Source organism: Taeniopygia guttata, chromosome 19 (assembly GCF_048771995.1).
Source record: "Taeniopygia guttata chromosome 19, bTaeGut7.mat, whole genome shotgun sequence".
NCBI lineage: Eukaryota > Metazoa > Chordata > Aves > Passeriformes > Estrildidae > Taeniopygia > Taeniopygia guttata.
The window spans coordinates 816,963-837,305 of record NC_133044.1 but is presented as its reverse complement, the minus strand read 5'-3'; the positions used below and the strand labels follow the sequence as shown (position 1 = coordinate 837,305).

The 20,343-nt window shown below is 50.4% G+C and overlaps 1 protein-coding gene across 2 annotated transcripts; it reads right to left on the bottom strand.

Moving 5' to 3' along the window:
• Nucleotides 1-2,249: 2,249 nt before the first annotated feature.
• On the bottom strand, nucleotides 2,250-20,319 carry AKAP1 (A-kinase anchoring protein 1). Of its 2 annotated transcripts, XM_072916742.1 has the most exons (12): nucleotides 20,166-20,316; nucleotides 14,197-14,598; nucleotides 9,466-11,077; nucleotides 8,055-8,188; nucleotides 7,412-7,538; nucleotides 7,079-7,203; nucleotides 6,820-6,997; nucleotides 5,977-6,127; nucleotides 5,268-5,335; nucleotides 4,293-4,366; nucleotides 3,968-4,033; nucleotides 2,250-3,829 (listed from the first exon to the last, which is right to left on the bottom strand). In XM_072916742.1, the coding sequence occupies exons 3-12, from the start codon at nucleotides 11,051-11,053 to the stop codon at nucleotides 3,770-3,772; spliced, it is 2,571 nt and encodes an 856-aa protein (XP_072772843.1). In that variant the 5' UTR covers nucleotides 11,054-11,077; nucleotides 14,197-14,598; nucleotides 20,166-20,316; the 3' UTR covers nucleotides 2,250-3,769. The 2 variants fall into 2 exon arrangements, with proteins under 2 accessions (XP_072772843.1, XP_030143690.4); XM_030287830.4 differs by lacking the exon at nucleotides 14,197-14,598 and having other exon boundaries at nucleotides 20,166-20,319.
• Between the last annotated feature and the right edge of the window lie 24 nt (nucleotides 20,320-20,343).

Here is a 20,343-nt window from a genome sequence, read left to right as displayed (position 1 = left end):
GAAATGCCTCTTCAGTGCTCTTGAATCCAAACTGCAGTCAGGGCACAAAAAAAGAGTAACATCCCCCAGGCAACATGCAGGGCTTTGAAGCTGGGACATGAAGTGCACAGACCAGAGTCCCTCTGATCCCTCTCCCAGGGGAAGGTTAAAACCTTGGTGTAGTGACAGCTACAGCACAACTCCCATTGCCTTCTCCTGCTTTCCATGAGGACCGAGAATGTTGTAAGAAACATCCAAACCTGCTTTCAGACACCAAAACTCAGGACAGCAGTTTTACAGCCTTGATTCAGCAAAAGGAGGAAAGCTTCCAGCAGGTGCTCACTCAGCAAAGGCTCTGCGGGGCTACAGAGGGTGCAGGGCTCAGGGTCTGTGGGGAAGTCAGCATCCCCTGGTCCAGCCCATGGAGCAAAGCTCAGCAGCTTCATCCTGAGGCAGGACAGGAGAGGAGGCTGTAAACTCGGGGGCAGTGTGGCCAAGCCACAGCAGGGCCATTACTCACCTTCCTGGGCACCGGGATGATGGATGAGCCAGGGAGGCTTTTGGGCAATTTAGAAAAGAAACAGGAAGCACTTTTCCCACTCACACATAATTAAGTTGTGGGACATACTGCCAGAGGGAGCCGTGAAGGTGAGGAGGACAAGCGGCCTCAAATGCCCTTGCAGCAGCTCAGAGGGGAGCTGGACCCGGGGGTGTCAGGGCAAAACTGCTCTGACACCTCCTCTGGCAAAGAGCCCCAGCTCTGCTCCAGCTGCCATCCTCATCCCTGTTGCCCAATGCAGCCAGAATTTTTCCTCTATCATTGCATTTTTTGTTTGTTTTTAACAGGGCAGGGAAGGAAGGGGGGAGCAAGCAGAGGTGTCTGAAGCCAAAACACAGCCCCTGAGGCAATGAACTAAAGGCAAACACATGTTTTCTAATTCTTGCTCCTACCTGCTGGCTTCCCAGGGACAGCCCCGAGGATCTTTGTGATGTAGTAGAATGGAAGAGATAATACAGCTTACAACTCATTTTCCTTTCTTTTTAGGGAAAAATCCTCTGCCAGTGAAGCACCAGGGATGTGCTGAGCCAGGCTCCAGGCTGCACCTGTGGCTGTGGGAGGGGTGGATCAGACAGGGGCTCCAGAAACCTTCCCATCTGCTCCAGAAACTGCCCGCCTCCCTCCCTGAGGAGCCTTGGAACCAGCGTGCCAAAGGGAAAGCAGCTGCAGGCTCTGCCAAAGGAGCAGCCCTGGCACTGCAGAGGCTCTGGCAGGAAGGTGCTGCTTGCCCAGGGATGGGGCCTGATGCTCCACCCCAAGCAGGAGCACAAGGGCCAGCAGCCACCAGAAGGCCTCCTAGGGAGCACCTCTGATCCATGGAAAGAGCCTGGAAAGGGGATCTGGGCATGCTTGGCAGGGAGTGCTGGAGTGTGCTGTGCAGCCCGTGGAAGCTCTCCAGGTTATAAATGAGGCATCTCCCGAGACCTCGTTCATTTCACCCATAATAAAATTACCACTTTCCAAAGGGAAAAGCCCCTTTGAAGGGCTTCAGTCAAAGCAGCCCGTGGGACAGCTCAGCTCCGTGGGCCTGTGCTCAGCCTCAGGCCTGAGCCAAGGATTACGGAGCTGCTCAGGGCCACTGATGGATTTAGGAACAGCACAACCCACTCCAAAGCCAGCACAGCCTCGGCCCCGAGGTCTGACAGGGCACAAAGCACCACTGCCACAACCTCCCCTCGGCCTTTTTTGACCTGTGCCTTTTCCAAGCAGTCCATATTCAACTACACCCTTCCCCAGCTCAGCAAATCCACTCACTTTCATCCATAATACAAAACAAAACCCAAACCTAAAATAGCCCCCCACATTTACGTTCCTGTATAGCTGGGAGTTGTGATTCTAAAGAAGAAAGAGCTGCATATCTGTTACCTGCCAACACCTCCTTATTGCAGTTCCTCTCCCCCTGCAATGCTCTATTTTACTGCTGTTTAAAACCAGGCAGCTCTCAACACAAATAGGAGCAGGATGTTCTTCCATGGTGCAGAGCCAGAGGAAAACACAGAGCTGACGCTGGCAGAGCTCCCCACCCCTGTTGTAGATTCCTGACTCTGACACCGCTAAAAGAAGGGAAAATACCAACATTCAGACAAGTCAAACTTTGCCATGAGAAAGAAGCAGTGACACGTCCACCCCATGGGTGAAGAGCAAGGAGCCCAGGGCTGCTCGGATGGAGGCAGGAAAGGAAGGCTCTTAAGTCATCACAGTTTCACTAAGATGGCTTAAAATTTGAGCTTTAATTGAAATGGAAAGAAACATTCCAAAAGGATATATTTTTTATAGATCTGAATTACCCAATTTAGTTTTCCTTGGATGTTACTGCAAACATGAACATTAAATCAAAGCATCGACTAGGAGAGAACTCCAAGAAAGGATATAACCATTCCCTAGCAGAGGGGATTGGGCTAAAGGCTGGTGCAGGCCACTGCCCAAATGTGTGATGCCCTGGTGTGTCAGCTCACAGGATGTGAGCACAGCCTTGAATCACCTGAAGCAGCTTCTGAGGACTGACTACATCAACAGTTTCTGGCAAGTGTCTTCTCTGCCAGCAATAAATCCCAGCTCAATCCATATCTAAAATGATACACATTATAGGGCATGTCTTTAAGAGCATTAAATCAGCTTAAATTACTTGAGCAAAATTTTAAATATGTAATAGAAATCTAAAAAGGAGCAACAAAAAAAAATTGAGAGAACACCACTGCAAGAGTAATGCCAAATTGTTACTTTTTTTTTAAACAGATCTGTACAGCAACATAGCAAAGGATGCAGCGATCACAATTTCAACCAGACAGCAACCTAAGGGGACACTAATCCTCATACAGCAGAGCTGAAACACTCCCAACATTCAGATGCTCCAAATAATTTGGCTACCCTAATGCACTCCATACCAGTTCTACCTATATAGGACATTTTGGTGTGAAAAAGTTTCTGTAAAGTTCCCTTTGTTTCCAGTGTTTTTCTTGTACAAAATATTACAATGATTTTTTTAATATATATTTACAGACTTGCACGGCTAGAAAAATATAAACTACAATTGGGCTTGGCAAGCAGTTTCTTTTCTTTAAATACATGACATTTCAGAGCAAAAATTGTAGTGGTAACATCCTGCACTCCAAGCTCCTGCAGGGAGAGCAGATCAAGCCTAAAATCCATGATTGCAGTGAGACACAGGAACGCAACTCCTCCACCTCCTGGCGCAAGGAAGACACAAGATGGATGCTGTTTGTGCAGGTTACTGGCACAATACAGAAAAATCCACAACTGAATATTAAATTCCTTAATAACATTCATTAATTTCATAAGCAGGGCCTGTTAAAAAGAGGACAACCGATGTAACTTTTGGGAAAAGCAGACACTGAGTTCGTGGGGCAGGACACAGCCAGAACCAAAGCACAGCCACCGTTTTGGGGGCCTTTGCCTCCAGCCACCCCCCAAGGCTTTTAGATTTTTAACCATTTAAATTTTGAGCAGAGGCCAGGGACGACTTTTTGCTTTAAAGCTACAGTATCTGTCATTATGGCTTTGAACACCCCCTTCCAGGAGATGAGGTATCTGTTCTACTGAAATGGTAACAGTTGAGGAAAAAGTGTTTCAATGGACCACAAAACTCCACAGGCAGGTGTGAATGGGTCTCCTCAGGGGAAGTTGCCAAACCGAATTGTAACAGTGCAAAACAAGATTTTGTCTTTTGTTTTTTTCTCTGCAGAAAGAGTAGTCAAGGCATCTAGGACATTGCTAGTAGTCGAGCCACCGAGCAAACCCTCTTTCCACCAGAGTCCTGTTTATTGACACCACCTAAAGGGAGAGGGGAACAAAACCCAAAGAGCAGATAAGTGAACAAGCCACAGAACAAACACGGGCTCTAAAAGTTCCTAATCAACAATAATAGCTTTATGATTAAGGGGTTTTCAGCATATATATCAATATACCCACCTCATCTCCCATCAAGTTCCACAGCTGTATCAGTGGCAGCCCTGTGACACTGTCATAACTTGAGACCTGGAAACACAGAAAAACATGAGTGTGCAGCAATTCTGGTCCCAATTCACTTACAGGGACAGTTACAGCCAGAAGCACTTCAGAAACAAGAGGGAATATTCTTCTCTTCCCAGTCCCAAGCAGGGCTGATGGAAGCTCCCCAGCCCCAGCATTTCCCAGGAGCCAGGCTCTGGCTTTGGGCTTTATATAACACAGAGTGCAGGGCAGAGGACACCAGCAGTGCCACCAGCAACAAGACTTCTCCAGACCCGGGCTGTACCTGTGCCACGAGGACAGCACCTCTGGTCATCTCACTGACAGTGGCGTCGGCTTCCGGGGAGAAGTGATCCTCATCTGTGGGCAGAGAGAGCAAATAAATGAGCTCTTTCACAGACTTTACAGGCCAGAAAGGACTATGGAGCTAATATTCTCTGTCCTCCTACAGACACTAGGCCAGAGATCCCTCACAGCCAGCTGATCCCATCCCTGGAGCTGTTGGTGCTGCAGGGAAAGGATGAAGAGCTTCCTACAGCCACCAGCCATAATCATGTGAACACAAGTAGCTGATGAATCAGGAGGCTTTAAAGACAGCAAAGTACACTTCTGCAACACCTTAGAGCTGCCATTGCTGTTTTGATCCTCAATTAACTAAGCTCAGGTCCCTCAGGGCTTTGCTGACCCTGCACAGAGGGCACTCCTGGCACAGGGAACCCAAAATGTCTGTACCACAGGTGCCCAGCAACTGAGCAGAGCCAAGGACAAAAAAAAAAGGCAAACCAAAGCGTTTCTAGGCAGTGACTGACATTCTCCCAGTGCTCGCAGGCTTGTCGTTTGAGCACAGAACTTTACAAATCAGTAATTTCAGGAGGGAAGTGTCAGGTATTTGTGTGCAGATTAAAAACTGAGTTTGCATTTACAGCAGCTCTATGACAGAAGAATTAGAGCAGTTACAGCTACTGCACCTACACCCTGCCAGTCCTGCCAACTTGCTGCTTAGGACAGTAATTCATTGTCTCCTCCAAGCAGGAAAAAGTCTGGACATTTATCATATTTCTCCTGGATTCTGACAGGTTATGCCATGCTAGCACATTTAGAAGAATACAATACAATTTTTCCAATCCTTCCTCTTGTCACATCAGAGGCTGCACTGGCAATAGGAGGTAGAAGGTTCAGACAGAATCATGGCTTGGACACATCTGGCATCCATGGAAACCTGCAGGAGATGGGCCAACAGTACATCAAGAGCTCCATTTACCTGGAAGTGGCACCACATTGTCGAGTAAAACTTCTGCTGCTTGGAAAGGTAGTGTTAAAAAATCAGACCTTAAAGAAAAGAGGATCAGAGTAAGAACAGGGCTTTAAATCACTCCTACATTCTTCAATGTGACATTGATTAATCAAATTGCTCTTACAGGAATTCAGTTTTAAATTAATGACAGTCAAAAAAAAAAAAATCAGACAATTCTCTCAGCAATCTAAGAGCAGCAATAAATTGTCTGATTAACATGCCAAGCTGGATCAGGCTCTAAGCAAAACCCACCTCCACCAGGGAGGCTGTGCTGCCTATTTCCCAGCTCTGGGGCACAATCAAATATTTAATGGGCTTGTGTAAAAAATCCCTGATCCAACACAGCTGTCCCAGAGAGTGGAGCTGGAGCACTGAGAATCAGGAGCTTACTGCTGGCTCATCAATCAATTACACTTTGAGGCCTCCTGAAAGCATCCTCTTCCTCAGCTTCCACACTGAAATGGCAGAAGATGCCATTTCCTCTCCCCCCTACTTCAAAAAAGCCTTGCAGGATCTTGCTGTGCTCCCAAAAACCCACACTCACTTCTGAGCTGAACCCTTCCACCATTTCCCACTTCAGCTGTGGAAACACCTTTAAGAATTCAAACTGTACAGACTCCTCTGATTAGGATTTGAGCCAGACATGGCCTCAGGCCATGGGAGAGGACCCACGGACCTGATTTGCCTGAGTGTGTCAACCTTCACTTTATCATATCCTCCATAGTCCACGTATTTGAGCTCCACTTCATCGGTCTCCTCAAAGTAGCTGATGACTTGAGCCCGGAGCCATGCCCCATCCAGGCCTGGAGCTGCACAGATAATACCAACTGCAAAACACCAGAGTGCAGAGAAGAAAAGCTCAGGATAAGTGGATTTCCAAAAAATCAGCAGTTCAGGCATGAGCAGTGCTGCTCATTTATCTATGGAGAACCAACCGCATTTCTCAGGCTGCTTCCATCTTCCTCCAACATCCCTCAGAGCTCCAGCACACCAGGCCTGCAGCTGAGACACAGGGACTGGTGGGTTTTACCTCAGCTCTGTCTGCCACAACCAAGCTGCCCTGCCCAGGTACCCAGTTCCCTTCCAGCCTTTGGGCAGTAACAGCAAGGTCTGTCTCCACACAGGAATACACAACCCCTTTCCATGTGATGTACCCTTCACACCAGGCGCAGACACAGTGACAGACACAGACACACTATGGAGGTGTGGGAGCAGCTCCACACTTTGCCAGCAGAAACACCCCAGATGCCAGGTTGAATGGAAATAAGCTGAGACAGGTTTGATCTCACTCTGAATTTCAACATGCAGCTACGTGGCTCAGGAGGTACTCCAGGGATGAGCCGGGTAAGGGAGAGCAGAGCAACATCTGTACTCTGGCAGCAGCTTGAAGATGAGATGACACGTAAGCTATCACATCCTCATCCACTGGGAACTTCCCACACCTGACTCGGGGACAGCAGGCTTGCACAGGAGCCCAGAACTTTCTCAAGAGAACAATCTGTGAGCATCCATGACTTGCCTTCTACAGGAGTGGGCAGGGTTGGAATTTCAGGCTGAGAGTAGCAGGCGAACATCTGCTGGTTGAGGCTGCACAGCACGTGGAACGTGGGGTGTGTGTGCTGCTGCAGGAACATGTGCCCTGCATCCACCTGGTGTGCCACCACCACCTCCACGGTGACTCCATCGGGGAGGAACAGCTGCCACGGGGAGGAAAAACTGCCATGAGTATTGCTGGCAATGCAAGCTGCAGCCCCAGCACAGCCAGAGCCGGGACTCACCCAGGCGGACACCAGCAGGGAGTGAAGCGGCATCGGCGGAGGGAGGGAGTAGATGTTGGTGAGACACAGCTCTTTGAACTTCTTGCCAATCAGGCTCAGGACTTTCTCTACTTGATGCGAGGTCCCTGGAAGACAAAAATACCATGGGAAGTCTCTAGCATGGGCATGCTGAGGACACCTCCAGTCCTGTCACTTGAAATACAACTGCCAGGATCCTCCTGCACTACCTCAACAGCGTAAGTTTAACAGGTTGCCCAGAGGAGTAATTCCTTGCTCATCTAATTAAGTCCCCCAGGATACACATTAGGCCATGAATAGACACATTCCACTCACCTTCGATGTGACAGACTTGGGAGTCACGGAGATAAGGTAGTGTTGAGACATAAATTTTGGCACCGGACGCTTGTCTCAGGTAGCTCATAAACCTCCCCTGTTTGCCAATCAAGCGGCCAACTAATTCCTTCAGGAAAGGGACAAGAAAGCAACAGTCAGGAAGAGACACTCAGATCAAACATCTCTGCTCTCTCTGGCTTACACCACCCACATTGTCAGTTCCTCTGTCACAGGCAGGATAAATACAAGGCAGTGCTGGACCAGTGCAGAGTTCAGTGGGTCTGGGATGAGCTCAGACCAGTAAGCACAGTTCATTTTGATAATCTCCTGCTCTTAATACCTGTGTACCCTAAAAGCCTCCTGGATGCTTTCAAAGCATTGGACTTCCAGGCTGGATGGAAGATAATGGGGAATAACAAGTTCAACAAGCACCATTGCCCTGGGTGTAGCCCTGGAGTGCTGCTTGTTTACAGTTGTGCACTGGCTGTCACTCCTGCGAGTCCTAACGGGAGCAGAACACTCCAGTCATCCTGGACTGGCTGCTGGTCTCCCTGGGGTGGCACAGAGCCAGCAGCAGACTGGGAGGACCAGGAGGTGGCTGTGTAGGGCAGGGCAGGATGCTGAGCAGGCCAGCAGCAGTTACCTTTGGGACCTCAATTTCCCAGATAACGAAGTCTGGCTTGCTGGATCCTCCTTCCAGCTTCGCGTTCTGGCGAGCCACTGTCTTCCTCATGGCACTGCCACTGTCCACAAAATCCACACTATTTACATCTGAACCTACAAGACAGGCACAAGCATTCAGACAGCCCCCAAGACCCACACTTAGGCTCCCACCCCAAAGGGAAGGGCTGCAGAGTGACCCCAGTGCTAGATGTGCCCACTATGAGGCATGGTAGGGGGCTGCCTTTTGCCCAAATTTGCCCTATATTTGAAGAAACAAGGTGCAAGAGCTGAAATGTATTTTGCTCCCAAACCATCAGCCGATACCAGGAACATTTCTACCTGGGAAAGGGACAAACTCCAACAGCCTCCTCCTGACCAGATCTCAGATACAGGCAGTGTCACACGAGCTTGGTCCTTCCTCCTCATTAACAAGCAGAAGCATGAAGATCCTCACTTGCTTGCAAGTATTCAGACCATCCAGTGAGACCAAAGAGAAAAATGAACCCAAGAGCTGCTTCACATTTGCCACGTCTTAACGGGTAGCACAGCACAGAGGCTGAGAAAGGCCAAGGGTACAGCTGTTGGCATTGGCTTTGTAGGCTAAGGGAAGATTTAAGACTCACAGCCTGGACATGAAGGTCAACTGAGTGACCTGTTGTCCAACACTCCCACCTTATCAGCTTTACCTGCTGTATTCCCCTCTCTCCACCTCAGTGTCTCAGTGCTACCAGGCTCCACAACGCACTCCTGGACCTTGTCACACCAGCACTCACAACAAGGCAATACCTTCTCCTCCTGGGGGTACTCTCGCTAGTGAAAACATTCTGTGGGCTCAATCCTTCATTGCTGGCAAACTCAACCCCCATGTCTTGCAACAAGCAGTATTCCAACTGCTTTGTAGCAATTATAAAAGACATCCCCTGTCATTAAGGGCTGTTGGCACCACAGGATCCTACAAAGGATTTTAACATCCATCCCCAAGGTCACACAGGCTAATGTTTGCTCAGACAGCTTTGCATGTACTGTGCCAGGCACACATCATCCAGCACCTACAAGGGAAAAGCAGCACAGACAGATGGGGGAACTCCATGAATATTGCTCCCTGTTGGGATTTCTTGGCATGCACCTGCCCCTCCAAACAAAAAGGCTTCAGGGTAATTGCTCTGCAACCAGCTGATTTTATCACAATTCATCAGAGCTCTGCTCTAGCTCCTCCAGCAGCACCTCAGAACCAGCCTCACCTTCCTGTCAGCAGCAGCAGCCCATAAACCCCACCCAGGGGCTCCTAGAGGTCACCAGAATCCACTGGTATGAGGTCTCACACCTGCAAGGTGCTCCCCAGCACTGCTTGTTCACTATGTTTTTTGCAGGAGGATTTTCCAGTCCCTTACCTTCCGAGTGATCTCCATCCGTCCCTGGAGCACTGCTACACTCCTGACTCAGGTCTGGCCCATCCTCTTTCAGGATCCCGTTGCTGTAGGGCACTGTGCTGCCCTTGGACAGCCCTGGAGCACAGGGGGTCTCCCTTGGTACCGAGCTCTGCTCAGCAGACGTGTCTGGGGCTGAGGATGTGCTCAGTGAGTCCGAGTGCTGGTCTGATGTGACAGACAGCACTGTGCTCTGCAGGGGCTCCTCTGCACTCGTCCCACCTCCAGGTGTCTGCGTGCCATACCCAGAGTCCTCCATGGACAAAGGTGACTTCTCCAGAGAGTTTTCCACACGAGTCCGACCAACTCCTTGGGACTCCCTGCACACCCAGCTCTTCGCCTGACAGTCCTCTGTGTTCCCCTGAACAGGGCTGGCCCGACAGCCGTGTGATGAACAATCTGTCACACCCTGACCCTGCTCCTCTGCACCGCTCCCTGCAGCCAGGCTCTCATCGGCTGCTGTGGCTCCCTCCACAGGCACCTGAGCAGAGGCAGCAACACTCTCCATCCCCAGAGGAGCCTCAGCTCGGCTGGCAGGGACCTGGCAGAGCCAAGGGGATGCATCGCCCGCAGAACCCGACAGCACTTCCTCAGTTGCTGCCAAAATGACCTTGGAAATTATCTGTATTGCTACTTGCTCCATTTTCTCAACTTCCTTGTCCAAACTCACTCCTCCAATCTTCTCTCTTTCCAACTCATCTCCTTTTGGCTGTGTGTCCTTCTGACACATGGGTATAGTACCAGTGATTGACTCGGACATCTCTTCTTCCCTGCACTGCTTTGGACAGGTAGACTCCAAATTCCCTGGTAACACACTCACTGCAGAATCCTCGTGACCTGATACAACTTCAGCTTCATTGAGAAAGGCTTCTGGGGCACTGGCTTCTTTCTCCAATCCCAAGCAACAGGCTGTCACAGAGCCAGTATCTGACTGCACAATTCCTGGCATCTGCTTTTCCTTAGGGGGCTTACAGGAAGACTCATCTGACTGCTCTGTGCTGCTGATGTCCTCCGTGACTCCCAAAGACTCCCGTGTCAGGGATGGCTGCTGGCCTTGGTTTGCCCCTGAGCCTTGCCCCAGCACGTGGCTCAGCACTGCATTCTGGTCACACTCTGTGCTCCCAGAGAGCAGAGGGAGCGAGGCAGGAGCAGGGATATCGCTTCCCTCTCGAGATCCCACCGATTCCAGCTTTTCACTGTCGTCCTCGCGGGGGCTGGGCCCAGCTGTCGTGGCTGACAGGTCTGGGGGCTCCCAGGAGAGATCCGGCCTCTCGTGAGCTGGGTGCAGGAGAGAGGGCGTCGTTGGGGGGGCTGGCTTCTCCAGGAACTTCTCTTCCGACAAAAGAGGCAGTCTTCGAGGGGTACATGCTTCTGGTTTGGGACACGAATCACTCTCTGATACTTCCTCCTGCTTCTCCCCTTCAATGGCTATTGCTTGTTTGCTGCAATAGCCCGAGTGCTTTTTTCTCCAGGAATAGATCCACCAGCAGCCAAGAAGCGCCAGCACTCCGGGAATGGCGTACGGGATGAAACTGTGGAAGCGTAAAGCCATCTTACAGAGCTTCAGCAGTTACACCTAGGAGAAACAGAAATCACATTAAAATAGTCCCAGGGAAGATGACATGAAGGCTGAGGTCCCCTAAGTGCCTTGAGGTATTGCTATTAGCATGGTCAGGCTTGTTTTCCAGCTGCTCTAGAAATTCAAATCTCTGCTCTACCAGAATGCCACAGAACAAGATCCTTACCCAAGACTAAGGATATCTGGACATGTCTCGTCATTATACTCAATGATTCCACTCTTCCTCACCTCTGCACTTAATTTCCCCTTGCTTCCTCTGCCTCACACCCCTGCAGGTCAGTCCTGCCCCCAGGAGAGCCTCCAGCACAGGCTGGGCTCACAGCCCAGCTGGGCCACAGCATTCCATGGCACAGGCTTGGCACACGGCAGGGCTCCCCAGCTCTCCCCGTGAAAGGCAGCACCCATTCCCGAAGGCTCTGGACTCTGACAACACACACTTCTATAAAGCCTTAGGAATGCAGCTCCAAAGTTTATTCTACATCCAAATTCACTACACTGAGAGCTGCCACTCCCCTGACTTAAAAGCTGACAGCTCTCCCTCTTGCTCTGCAAGGCCTCTGACCTCTTTCCCACCTGGACACCCAGTTGTGCTGCTTCACTGGCAAGCCTCAGCTGAGTCACACAAGGTGGGGCTGCCATGCCTTCCCTTTTCCTTAAGGAATGTCTGCAACTGGAATGCAAAGCTTAACTGTTACCACATTCCAAACAGCCTTCCTGCAGAGCACTTACAGTTTATATTTTCACTGCACAGGAATTAAAGCAAAACACCACGTGTTTGAGGGTGCTTACACAGACAGGCTTTAATCCAAACAGCCCTCAAGACTCTTGCCAGCAAGGAACAAAAATAAAAGATTGTTTTCAGGAGATAGCAAAGTCTTAGCAATGGGAGCCACCCACTGGAAAAGAACATTATCTGGTTCCTCTTTCGAAGCATAATATTTCTATGACAAGAGAGGACAACCAAGGCAGTTTGCCCCAGTGTGTCTCAGCCAAAAAATCCCTTCTGTTATCAGGACTAACACCCCAACTACAGATCCCAGTGCAATACTCCTTCAGGCCACAATCTCCACAAGGAGCTGATGACATTCTAGACAAAACCATCCCTCCCTCGGGCTCAAATTCAGTGTCAGAACCTCAGATAATTTCATATTCACCCCAGATTTCTCACCTCCTCCAGCCACACTCTCCATTCCACAGGAGCATCCACACAACTTCACCCACACTAGCTCAGACACTGCCTTGCTTCCTGCAGGGCCCAGACACTGAGGCACACAAAAGAATGAAAGAATGGTAAAGGCAGAAACTAGAAAATTCCTGGTTCATCCCAAATTAAAGGTCAGCTGCAGACACGATTTAAGTTCACTAATATTCCCAGTACACCACAAATGAGGCATTCATGTTGTTCTACACGGAGACTTGTGCGTTCATTGGACGTTTGTATCTGATTAAATAAACTAAGTAACTAAGAAGTAACTAAGTCCCAGTTACTCCCAGCCGGCTGTGCACAGTCAGGGAGCAGGGCTCACTGTTGAGGGTCAATTCTCTGTTAATGGCAACATCTGGGATCTTAGAATTAAAAAACCAACAGACCTATGCAATACTGTAGCAGTTCTGTGTTTGAAGCTGGCAAATGGAAAGGGTGAAGCCTGTACATTCCCAAGACAAAAGGTTCCCCTTTATGCTGCCCAGAACAATGGCACATTGTGAGCTGTGAGTGCTCATCTGCTGTGCGCCCAAGTTGTTGTAATTAATGCAGAACTACCCTACAACTGTCCCAGGCGTACTACAAACCCAAATTAAAGGAGCTCACATAAGTCCATTCCCAGCAAGCATTCCCAATTAAACAGACAGCCCTATTATTATCTGACTCCCTACTAAATTGCACCAACTGTCCAAACCATAGTCCCACACAGCTCTGCAGCACAGGGAGACAGTCACAGGACGCCTCAGAGGGACAAGCCTGTCCTAAAATCTGGCAGACAAAACAGTTCTGTGAGTCATTCTGAACATTATCATCACTTAGGATATAGATCTTCACTCCTCTATGGTACCTGGATGAGTGGGGACTGCTGGATTAGCTGACAGCTCCTTGCAATGCTCACTTAATTTCATGTTTTTGATTTATTATTTAAACCAGAGCTGTATCACTACCAGGATCACGTTAAACGGGAATTCTGCATCCTCCCATCAGCTAGGGCAGGCTGAAAGGCAGTGGCTCTGCACGACATGCCAGCAGCCATCCCGGAGTGCTGGGTTGGCCGGGGAACAGCTCAACACCAACAAACATCCCCTCGCGCTGACCTGGCAGGAAGGCTCTGGCACATCTTGCCACTCTGCTCACAGCCTGGCTGCATGTGATGCCTGAGGACAGATCAAACCTGCCCATCCCAAGGGCTGTGACACTGCTCCTCCTCCAGGAGAGCTCCCAAAGCCCACAGCCACTTCCCAAGCTGGCCCAGAGCAGCCAAGCCATCTCCCTGCTGCCGATCTGACAGTCAGCTCAGGACTGCAGTGGCAATGGGATCACTTTAACACACTGGGGGAAGAAAGCCTGGGATTTTCCTGCCAGCAGCAGGACAGAAAATGGCACGTTGTCAAATCACATGCCCTCAAGCACTGCCAAGCAGGAGGAGCCCGGCCCAGCAGGGCCTGCACTATCCCTCTCCAGGCAGGAGGAGCCAGCTGGGAAATGCAGCAGCTTTCCAGAGGCTTTGGACAGGAGATGAGCAGCTTGCAGGAGCCAGAGTCCCCAGAAAACGCTGGATCTGCAGCACCATTCCCAAGAGGCAGGGCCCCAACAGTCCTGCACCATAAATAGTGCAGAGCTCATGCACTGTATGTGCTCACCCCAGCACCAGCCACTTCCACTTCCCTCTGGCACGCCGGGAATCCGGCCTAAATGTCACACCTATCATGGGGCTGGAGAGCTGCAGCTAGGGCATGAGACTTCTCCAACCCGCTAAATAATTCCCACAACACGTCAGGATGGGATCATGGCTCCAAGGGGAGAGTAGGGGTCAGTCAGCTCTCCAAGTCTGTGGCCTGACTTGATTTATGGAAAACTGCTGGTAAAGAGCAAGGAGATGAAGACAAGAAAGAATGCACACGTTACCTACCTGAGAAAAAAGCCAAGGACAGCCAATTTACTCTAGTCGTTTACATTAGGGTCCCAGAGCAGTTCTAAGCCACCTTGTGTCCTGGCCAGGGCACAGGGCTCCCAGCACTCACAGCCTTATAAGGTCAGAAATGTTCGCAGCATGAGGTTCCCGGGAGCGCCAGATAATTCATTCTCCAGGTCCAAGAGGAGTTCAGCAAGCACTTGCTCAGAATTTCAGGGTTTTCTACACACAAGGAGGTGTGTTCTGAAGGCCAGCTGCTTCGAGTCTCCACCAAGAGAGAGGCCAGGATGACTCCCAAGTGACTGAGCCCCCATGCTCTGCAGGGACGTACCCTCAGCCGGTCCTGGCTCCTCCGCTTCCCTCTGCCCCTGCACTTGAGAGGTTTCCAAACCCTGAAAGCTGTGGAAATCAAGGCTGGAATTAAAGCCCGTCCTAAAGGATCACAGAGCAAATTGGAAATGCAGCTTCAACAGCAAGGCCAGGATGCCTCCTGACAAACCCTGTAGTTAGTGAAGCAGCACTTGGGAAATAAATACTATCTGGGTGAAAGAGAACTGGACAGGCTGGCATGGCTCAAACTAAATAGGACCACGTGGGCTCTTAAATTTTTCCATGCTAAAAATAACTGGTAGCACATGCTCTGCCTTATAGGAGGCATAAGAACAGGAGTTAACAAAAACCTAAGGAATTGGGGGCCCCCACTGTTAAGATTAAAATAAGAAAAATTGCCGCACTGAAACAGACGTAAGGACTTACATAACCCACCCTTGGCATGAGGCATATTTTCATCGAAAGCTGAACTGGCACGTGGCACTGCATTATCTAACTGCAGCTTCTTTGTGCTTCACACAAGATGAAGGAGGCAGAACATCCACAGCGGAGGGACCTCCTGCCACGTCCTGCTGCAGCACGTGCTCCCAGCTGTGCTAGCTGCAGAGCACAGTGGGTTTTCTCCCGTGCAGGTCAGCAGCAGCCCTGGAGCTGAGCTTACAGGAGGGAGCTGTGAAGCCACAGCAGCCTGCCAGCCCTTGCATCACACACTCTAGATCACCAGGGTGTCACTTGGCCACCAGATTCCACAGCCAGCCTGGAGTGCCCCCACCAAACCCAACACCACCCAGAGCCAGGAGCTTGGACAGCTCAGGTGACTCAGGAGCTACAAACACCCAGAGACAGGTAGGAGCCAGGCCAGCAAGATCTCAAACTGGGTGGCACTTCTTTTAAAAGAAGCCAACAGGGAAGTCTCTCTGTACTTAACTAATTAAAGGCAAGTGCTCTGCAGCAATTTCTGCTTCAAACAGTAGCACTGAAAGACTAGAACAGCAAGAGATACCCCTTGAGCAACACCACCTTTTCACAGCCCAGTAAACATAGGCTATGAGCCCAAGAAACAGGCTCCTCTCTGAATGAAAACCACCAGTGAAGCCACTCCACAACCTTAGAATATTTAAGAACCAGCAGTCTCCTATTTGCAAAAGGATAAATTGTGACTTCAGTAAAAGGCTAAAAAAGCTGGTTGATGTAGAATTAAACTAGTGCTCTGGAACAAGAAACACCATTAACACCAGGCTGTCTTTTATCTCTGAGATAAAAACTGCTTTCAGTGTAATCAGCATCAGTGCTGTTCCTACAAGAGCTCAGTCCCCCCTCGCAGCTGGAGCTGCCACACTGATTGTTGGTTCTGCGTGTTTTCTCCCACTCAGCAGCCCAACCCTGGCCCAGCACAGCTCCCACAGCAGCCTTTGGACCAACGCAGGACTCAGAACCGTTCCTGTTTATTTTCACACAATAAAAGCATCAGCTTGGCCAAACTGTAGGGTTTTTTAATAGATGTTTTGGAAATTACTAAGAAGTTCACAGGGACACAAACATCGACCCCCAGCAACCCTCAGCACTGATCTCATGGACTCAGGCATGGCCTTGAGTGCTCCTGCTCTGCAGGAATGAACAGTTTGTAATTAACATTAACCCTATCAGGTTATCAAGCTCAGTACTGCTCTTGATATCTTGTTACCTCCCTGCTCCAGTTGTTTCATTATTTATAGTTTCCTCACCCAAGTTAGTGTCTCCCTGTGAATCCTCTACTGCAGAGGGAGACAAGAGAGCTTTTTTTTCACTTTCTCAGAAAAGTCTTTCAGACACTTCAGCAAGCTTCAAAAACTGCTTCTGCAGCACTTTATCTGACCCCCACAGGTTATAAAGATAACAGCTGCTTTACCTGTATTATCAACACATTACAAAAGTCTGGATTTGGGAAAAGCTTTATCTTTCATTCTCTCTCTGCATTTTCACTCACGTTAGAGAAAATTCACGTCAGAGTTTTGAATAAACACATCCAATAATCAGCCTTTTGTGTTTGCTTCTACATAAGGAAGCCAAAGCAGCCCTCGCTATGGGTAACACAGCGTAGTGGCCACTACATGTACAGCTTATAAATGAAAATTTAAAAGCAGCCACCTGAGTCAGATGCCTGGCATCTCTATCAATTTCCAAAAAACAGAGACTAAACTAACCAAGGGCTTCCAATGCACTCTGCACAGGAGACAAAAAACAAGCTTGAATTTTCAAGGAGACAGAATGGGGAGGTTTACAGCAAACACTCTGATAGGGCTGCAGAAGCCAGGAGCAGCAAAGACCAAACAGGTCCCCAGGTATCTGGGGAGCAGCAGCAGCTCCGCTCACGGGATGTTTGCTGGGCACAGCCACAAGACCTTGACAAACAGCTTCCCAAAACAAGAGCTGGACTAGGCTTAGGAAAAGCAAAAAGCACTGGAGTCTTGGCCTTGTGGCCAAGGCTCAGTTTGAGGAGAAATGGCAGAAGCACTCAGAGAGGGAGGACAGCAAAAATCAGTGAGGAGGATGCCCTGTACTCACCTGTGCTGGGAGGGAACAGCAAAGGCTTCACTGAGAGCCACTCATGTGAATGAGCATGAAGACACTTGTGTGCGCCAACAAGGGCTGTGAGGAGTGGCACACACACTCCAACCTGACCAGAGAGAGTTCCCAATTCCCAGGTTCATCCCCAAGCAAAGCTAAGGCCTCTGATACCAGAGGCACATGAAAATCGTGAACGTTTGCCAGGAACCGCTGCTATTTATACCCAGAGTCAAAAACCAGCCACAGCACATGGCAAGTTTCTCATCCTCAGTGCCAGGTGGCAGCAGAGGTCAAAAGCAACCCCAACCAGGCCCGGTCTGCAGCAGTGATTTGTTTGCTTAAGAATGATTTTAAATGGTCTTTTATGAAATATTCATCTCTGCTAGTAGCAATATACGTGGCCCAAAAATCCAGTTAGCTTCCAGCTGACCAAATGCAGGACCAGAATCCACATAGTGGACAATAAAAAAAATGTACAGGGAACCACCTGAAGACAACATTTGAAAAAGCAGTTTGGGACATGCAAATATCTCCCCTTCTAGCAATCCCCATGAGAAACAAATGCAACAGCTTCAATTTCCAGGAAATATTAAACACCTGATGAATAAAATAGCTTTTTCTGAATATCTGAGCATGGCTGCCTGAAGTTGATTATCACTTCGTGAAGTCTAACCAGCCATTTGCATTAAGAGCTCCACAGAAGCACTGCAGTTAGAAATCAGGATTCTAAAAAGGCTAATCATTAGATCTGAAACATGAAACAATTATAAGTAATTAATGCTGTAATTAATGTTTTTTATTAGCTCTAGATGTTGCTAGGGGCAACTGGGATACCAGCCCCAATCCTATTACAGGCTCCCTGGACGCTAGAAATACCTCAAATCATTTTTTCACATGAGTTAAGTGCACATGAACAAGGAGAGGCACAGATAAGTGGGCTATGTTGCTTTAAAAGCATTATGCTCTTCAGATAACTGCTCCTGCAGAAGTGCACTTGCTCTCCATCCCCCTGCAGCCAGCCTGCAATGTTTTCAAAGTGAAGAGAGAGTCTCAGCCATCACAAATCAAACTGCTGCTGGCTCTGAGAGCTTTGGCTGCACTCCTGCAGCAAACTCCCGTCACTTTTAACTCCACAGGCAATCTGCACCTTTGGGAACAGACAAAATGCGGTGGATCTGAGCTGCAGGTCCTGTCACCTCACACCCTGGGCAGTGAGGAAATTCCTCTTCCCTCGTTTCAGGCATTGTGGAGTGTCTAGGTTAATGCCAAGGCTTCCTAGGCAGTCCATAATTTCCAGTATTAGTATCTCAAAGCATCTCCAGCATTCTTTAAGACAGAATCTGGTTCCTAGGATGGGTTTCTAAACCAAGGCTGAATAAGGAGAGCACTCCCAAGTACAGAACAGCTACTAACACACAACAACTGAGATCCTGCAGTGCCATCCACACAGACCCCACAGCCCCAACATATCTTTAGTTTCATGTCTGAGAGCAAACAGCCTGTTGTAGAAGACACTGCTACAACTGTGGTGAGAGATTGACCTGCATACACCCCCATGAGAGCTTTTAAAAGTCCTTCAAGAGCTCAATGAGACACTTAAGCAGGAGCTGAAGGACTGTCAGGTGAGCAAGACCAGGACAGGAATCGATGCATGAATGGATTCCAGTGGATTCCATCCTACTTCAAGCACTGCTCAAGCTCCACAGGCTTCTCCCTCCTCAGTTACTTGAGAGCTGTCATTTCCTCCAGTGCATTTGGACTGTGCAGCATATGCAGGCACACCAGGGAATGGAGAATGAGATACACACAACGAGGCTGTGCTGCCCTTTTCCAGAATCTCAGGTCCATGGGCATCACTAGACAGGTACAGCAGGTCCGCAGGTGCCTGCACAGTCCTTCACCTTACACAAGCAGCTCATTAACGAATGAGCAGGTTAAATGACCAGACCTGGCTCACAGTGATCGCAGCAGAGGAGCAGAGGAGCCAGCTCGGGAGCCGAGCTGCACTCCCACCCCGCACGGGCTCTGCCCGGCGCTCCGCTCGCACCGGGGCTGTGCTCGGTAGATCATTCACAGCACCAGCAAAGCTACCCCAGCGCTACACCTTCGGCAGCAACCAGCACTTCCCTGCACCTGAGACAAAGTCCACAGGGCCCGATAACGCTAGGCAGGTGCAGCACAACCCTGGAACACAGCAAGGCCCGATTTCTGCCATCCCACAGCCCCTGACTTTTCCCAACAGATGGGCTGTAGCCAAATGCAGCTTTTGGTGCCATTTCCTGCTATTATGGATAACATCCATGAAGAAGATGCCTTTGCTGAGATGCCTGTCCATTCTGTGGTCATTGCCTCATGGAATTACTGGACTGCAGTAAAGAACTCGGCCAGGCACAGATCAAGTTGCCCATTTCTGAAGTAGGAGTAACTTAGATCTGCCTTGCTTCAATCAGGGGGGGAAAGAAAAAGAGAGAGCAAACAACAATATTCTCCCAGGAAAGCAAGACTACGACATCACTTCCTCAGCAGCAATATAATTTAATTCCATTGCTCCCACCTGTACTCCATGCTGGCTTACGAACAAAAGGAGTCACTACAGCACATCAGAAGTTTTGCAAATAACACTTTTTACGGCCATTACCATAACACAGGCAGGGCTCGCCAGACCAGACAGCCCAAGGTGCTTTAATCTTCACCGCGGCTCCGCACCGCCCGGGCCATCTGCGGCCTCGCTCCAGCAGCCGCGGCCGCGGCGCTCCCGTCAGAACGGGCGAACCGATCCGGCCCGGCCCGGCCCGGCCGCCGCCGCCCGGGACACCGCGAGCGGAGCACCGAGCGGGGCACCGAGCCGCGAGCAGGGCCCGGGGCGGCCCCGCGTCCCGACACACGCGGCCGGCCCCAGCCCCCGCCGCCGGGGAAGAGCACTGACCTTGGGCGGCACGGGAGCGCTCCCGGCACGGCCCGAGCGGCGGGACCGGGACTGGGCCCGGCACGGCCGGGGAGCGCCCTCAGCGCGCCCTCAGCGCCGCCGCCGCCAGCCGCGGGCCCCGCCGCTGCGCCAGCGCGCGGGCGGCGGCCAGGGCGGTACTTACGGGAGTCCCGGCGCGGCGGCGCGGCCCGGAGCGGTGCCGGGCCCGGTCCGGAGCGGTGCCGGTGCCGCCACACGTGCCCCGGCCGGGCCGCCCGGCTCGGACATGCAGCGGCAGCGCCCCGCCCGCCCCTCTCGCGAGAGCGCGCGGCACCGCGAGATCCGCGCGCGCGCGGCCCCGC

What these genes read in the sequence shown, in the direction of transcription:
- AKAP1 (XM_030287830.4), bottom strand. Translation starts at nt 11,053, where the DNA reads ATGGCTTTACGCTTCCACAGTTTCATCCCGTACGCCATTCCCGGAGTG. An exon ending in CCCTGCTGGTGTCCGCCTGG is followed by an intron (nt 6,998 to 7,078) that starts GTGAGTCCCGGC and finishes TCCCCGTGGCAG; the next exon opens with CTGTTCCTCCCCGATGGAGT. An exon ending in GGAACTTGATGGGAGATGAG is followed by an intron (nt 3,830 to 3,967) that starts GTGGGTATATTG and finishes CTCTCCCTTTAG; the next exon opens with GTGGTGTCAATAAACAGGAC.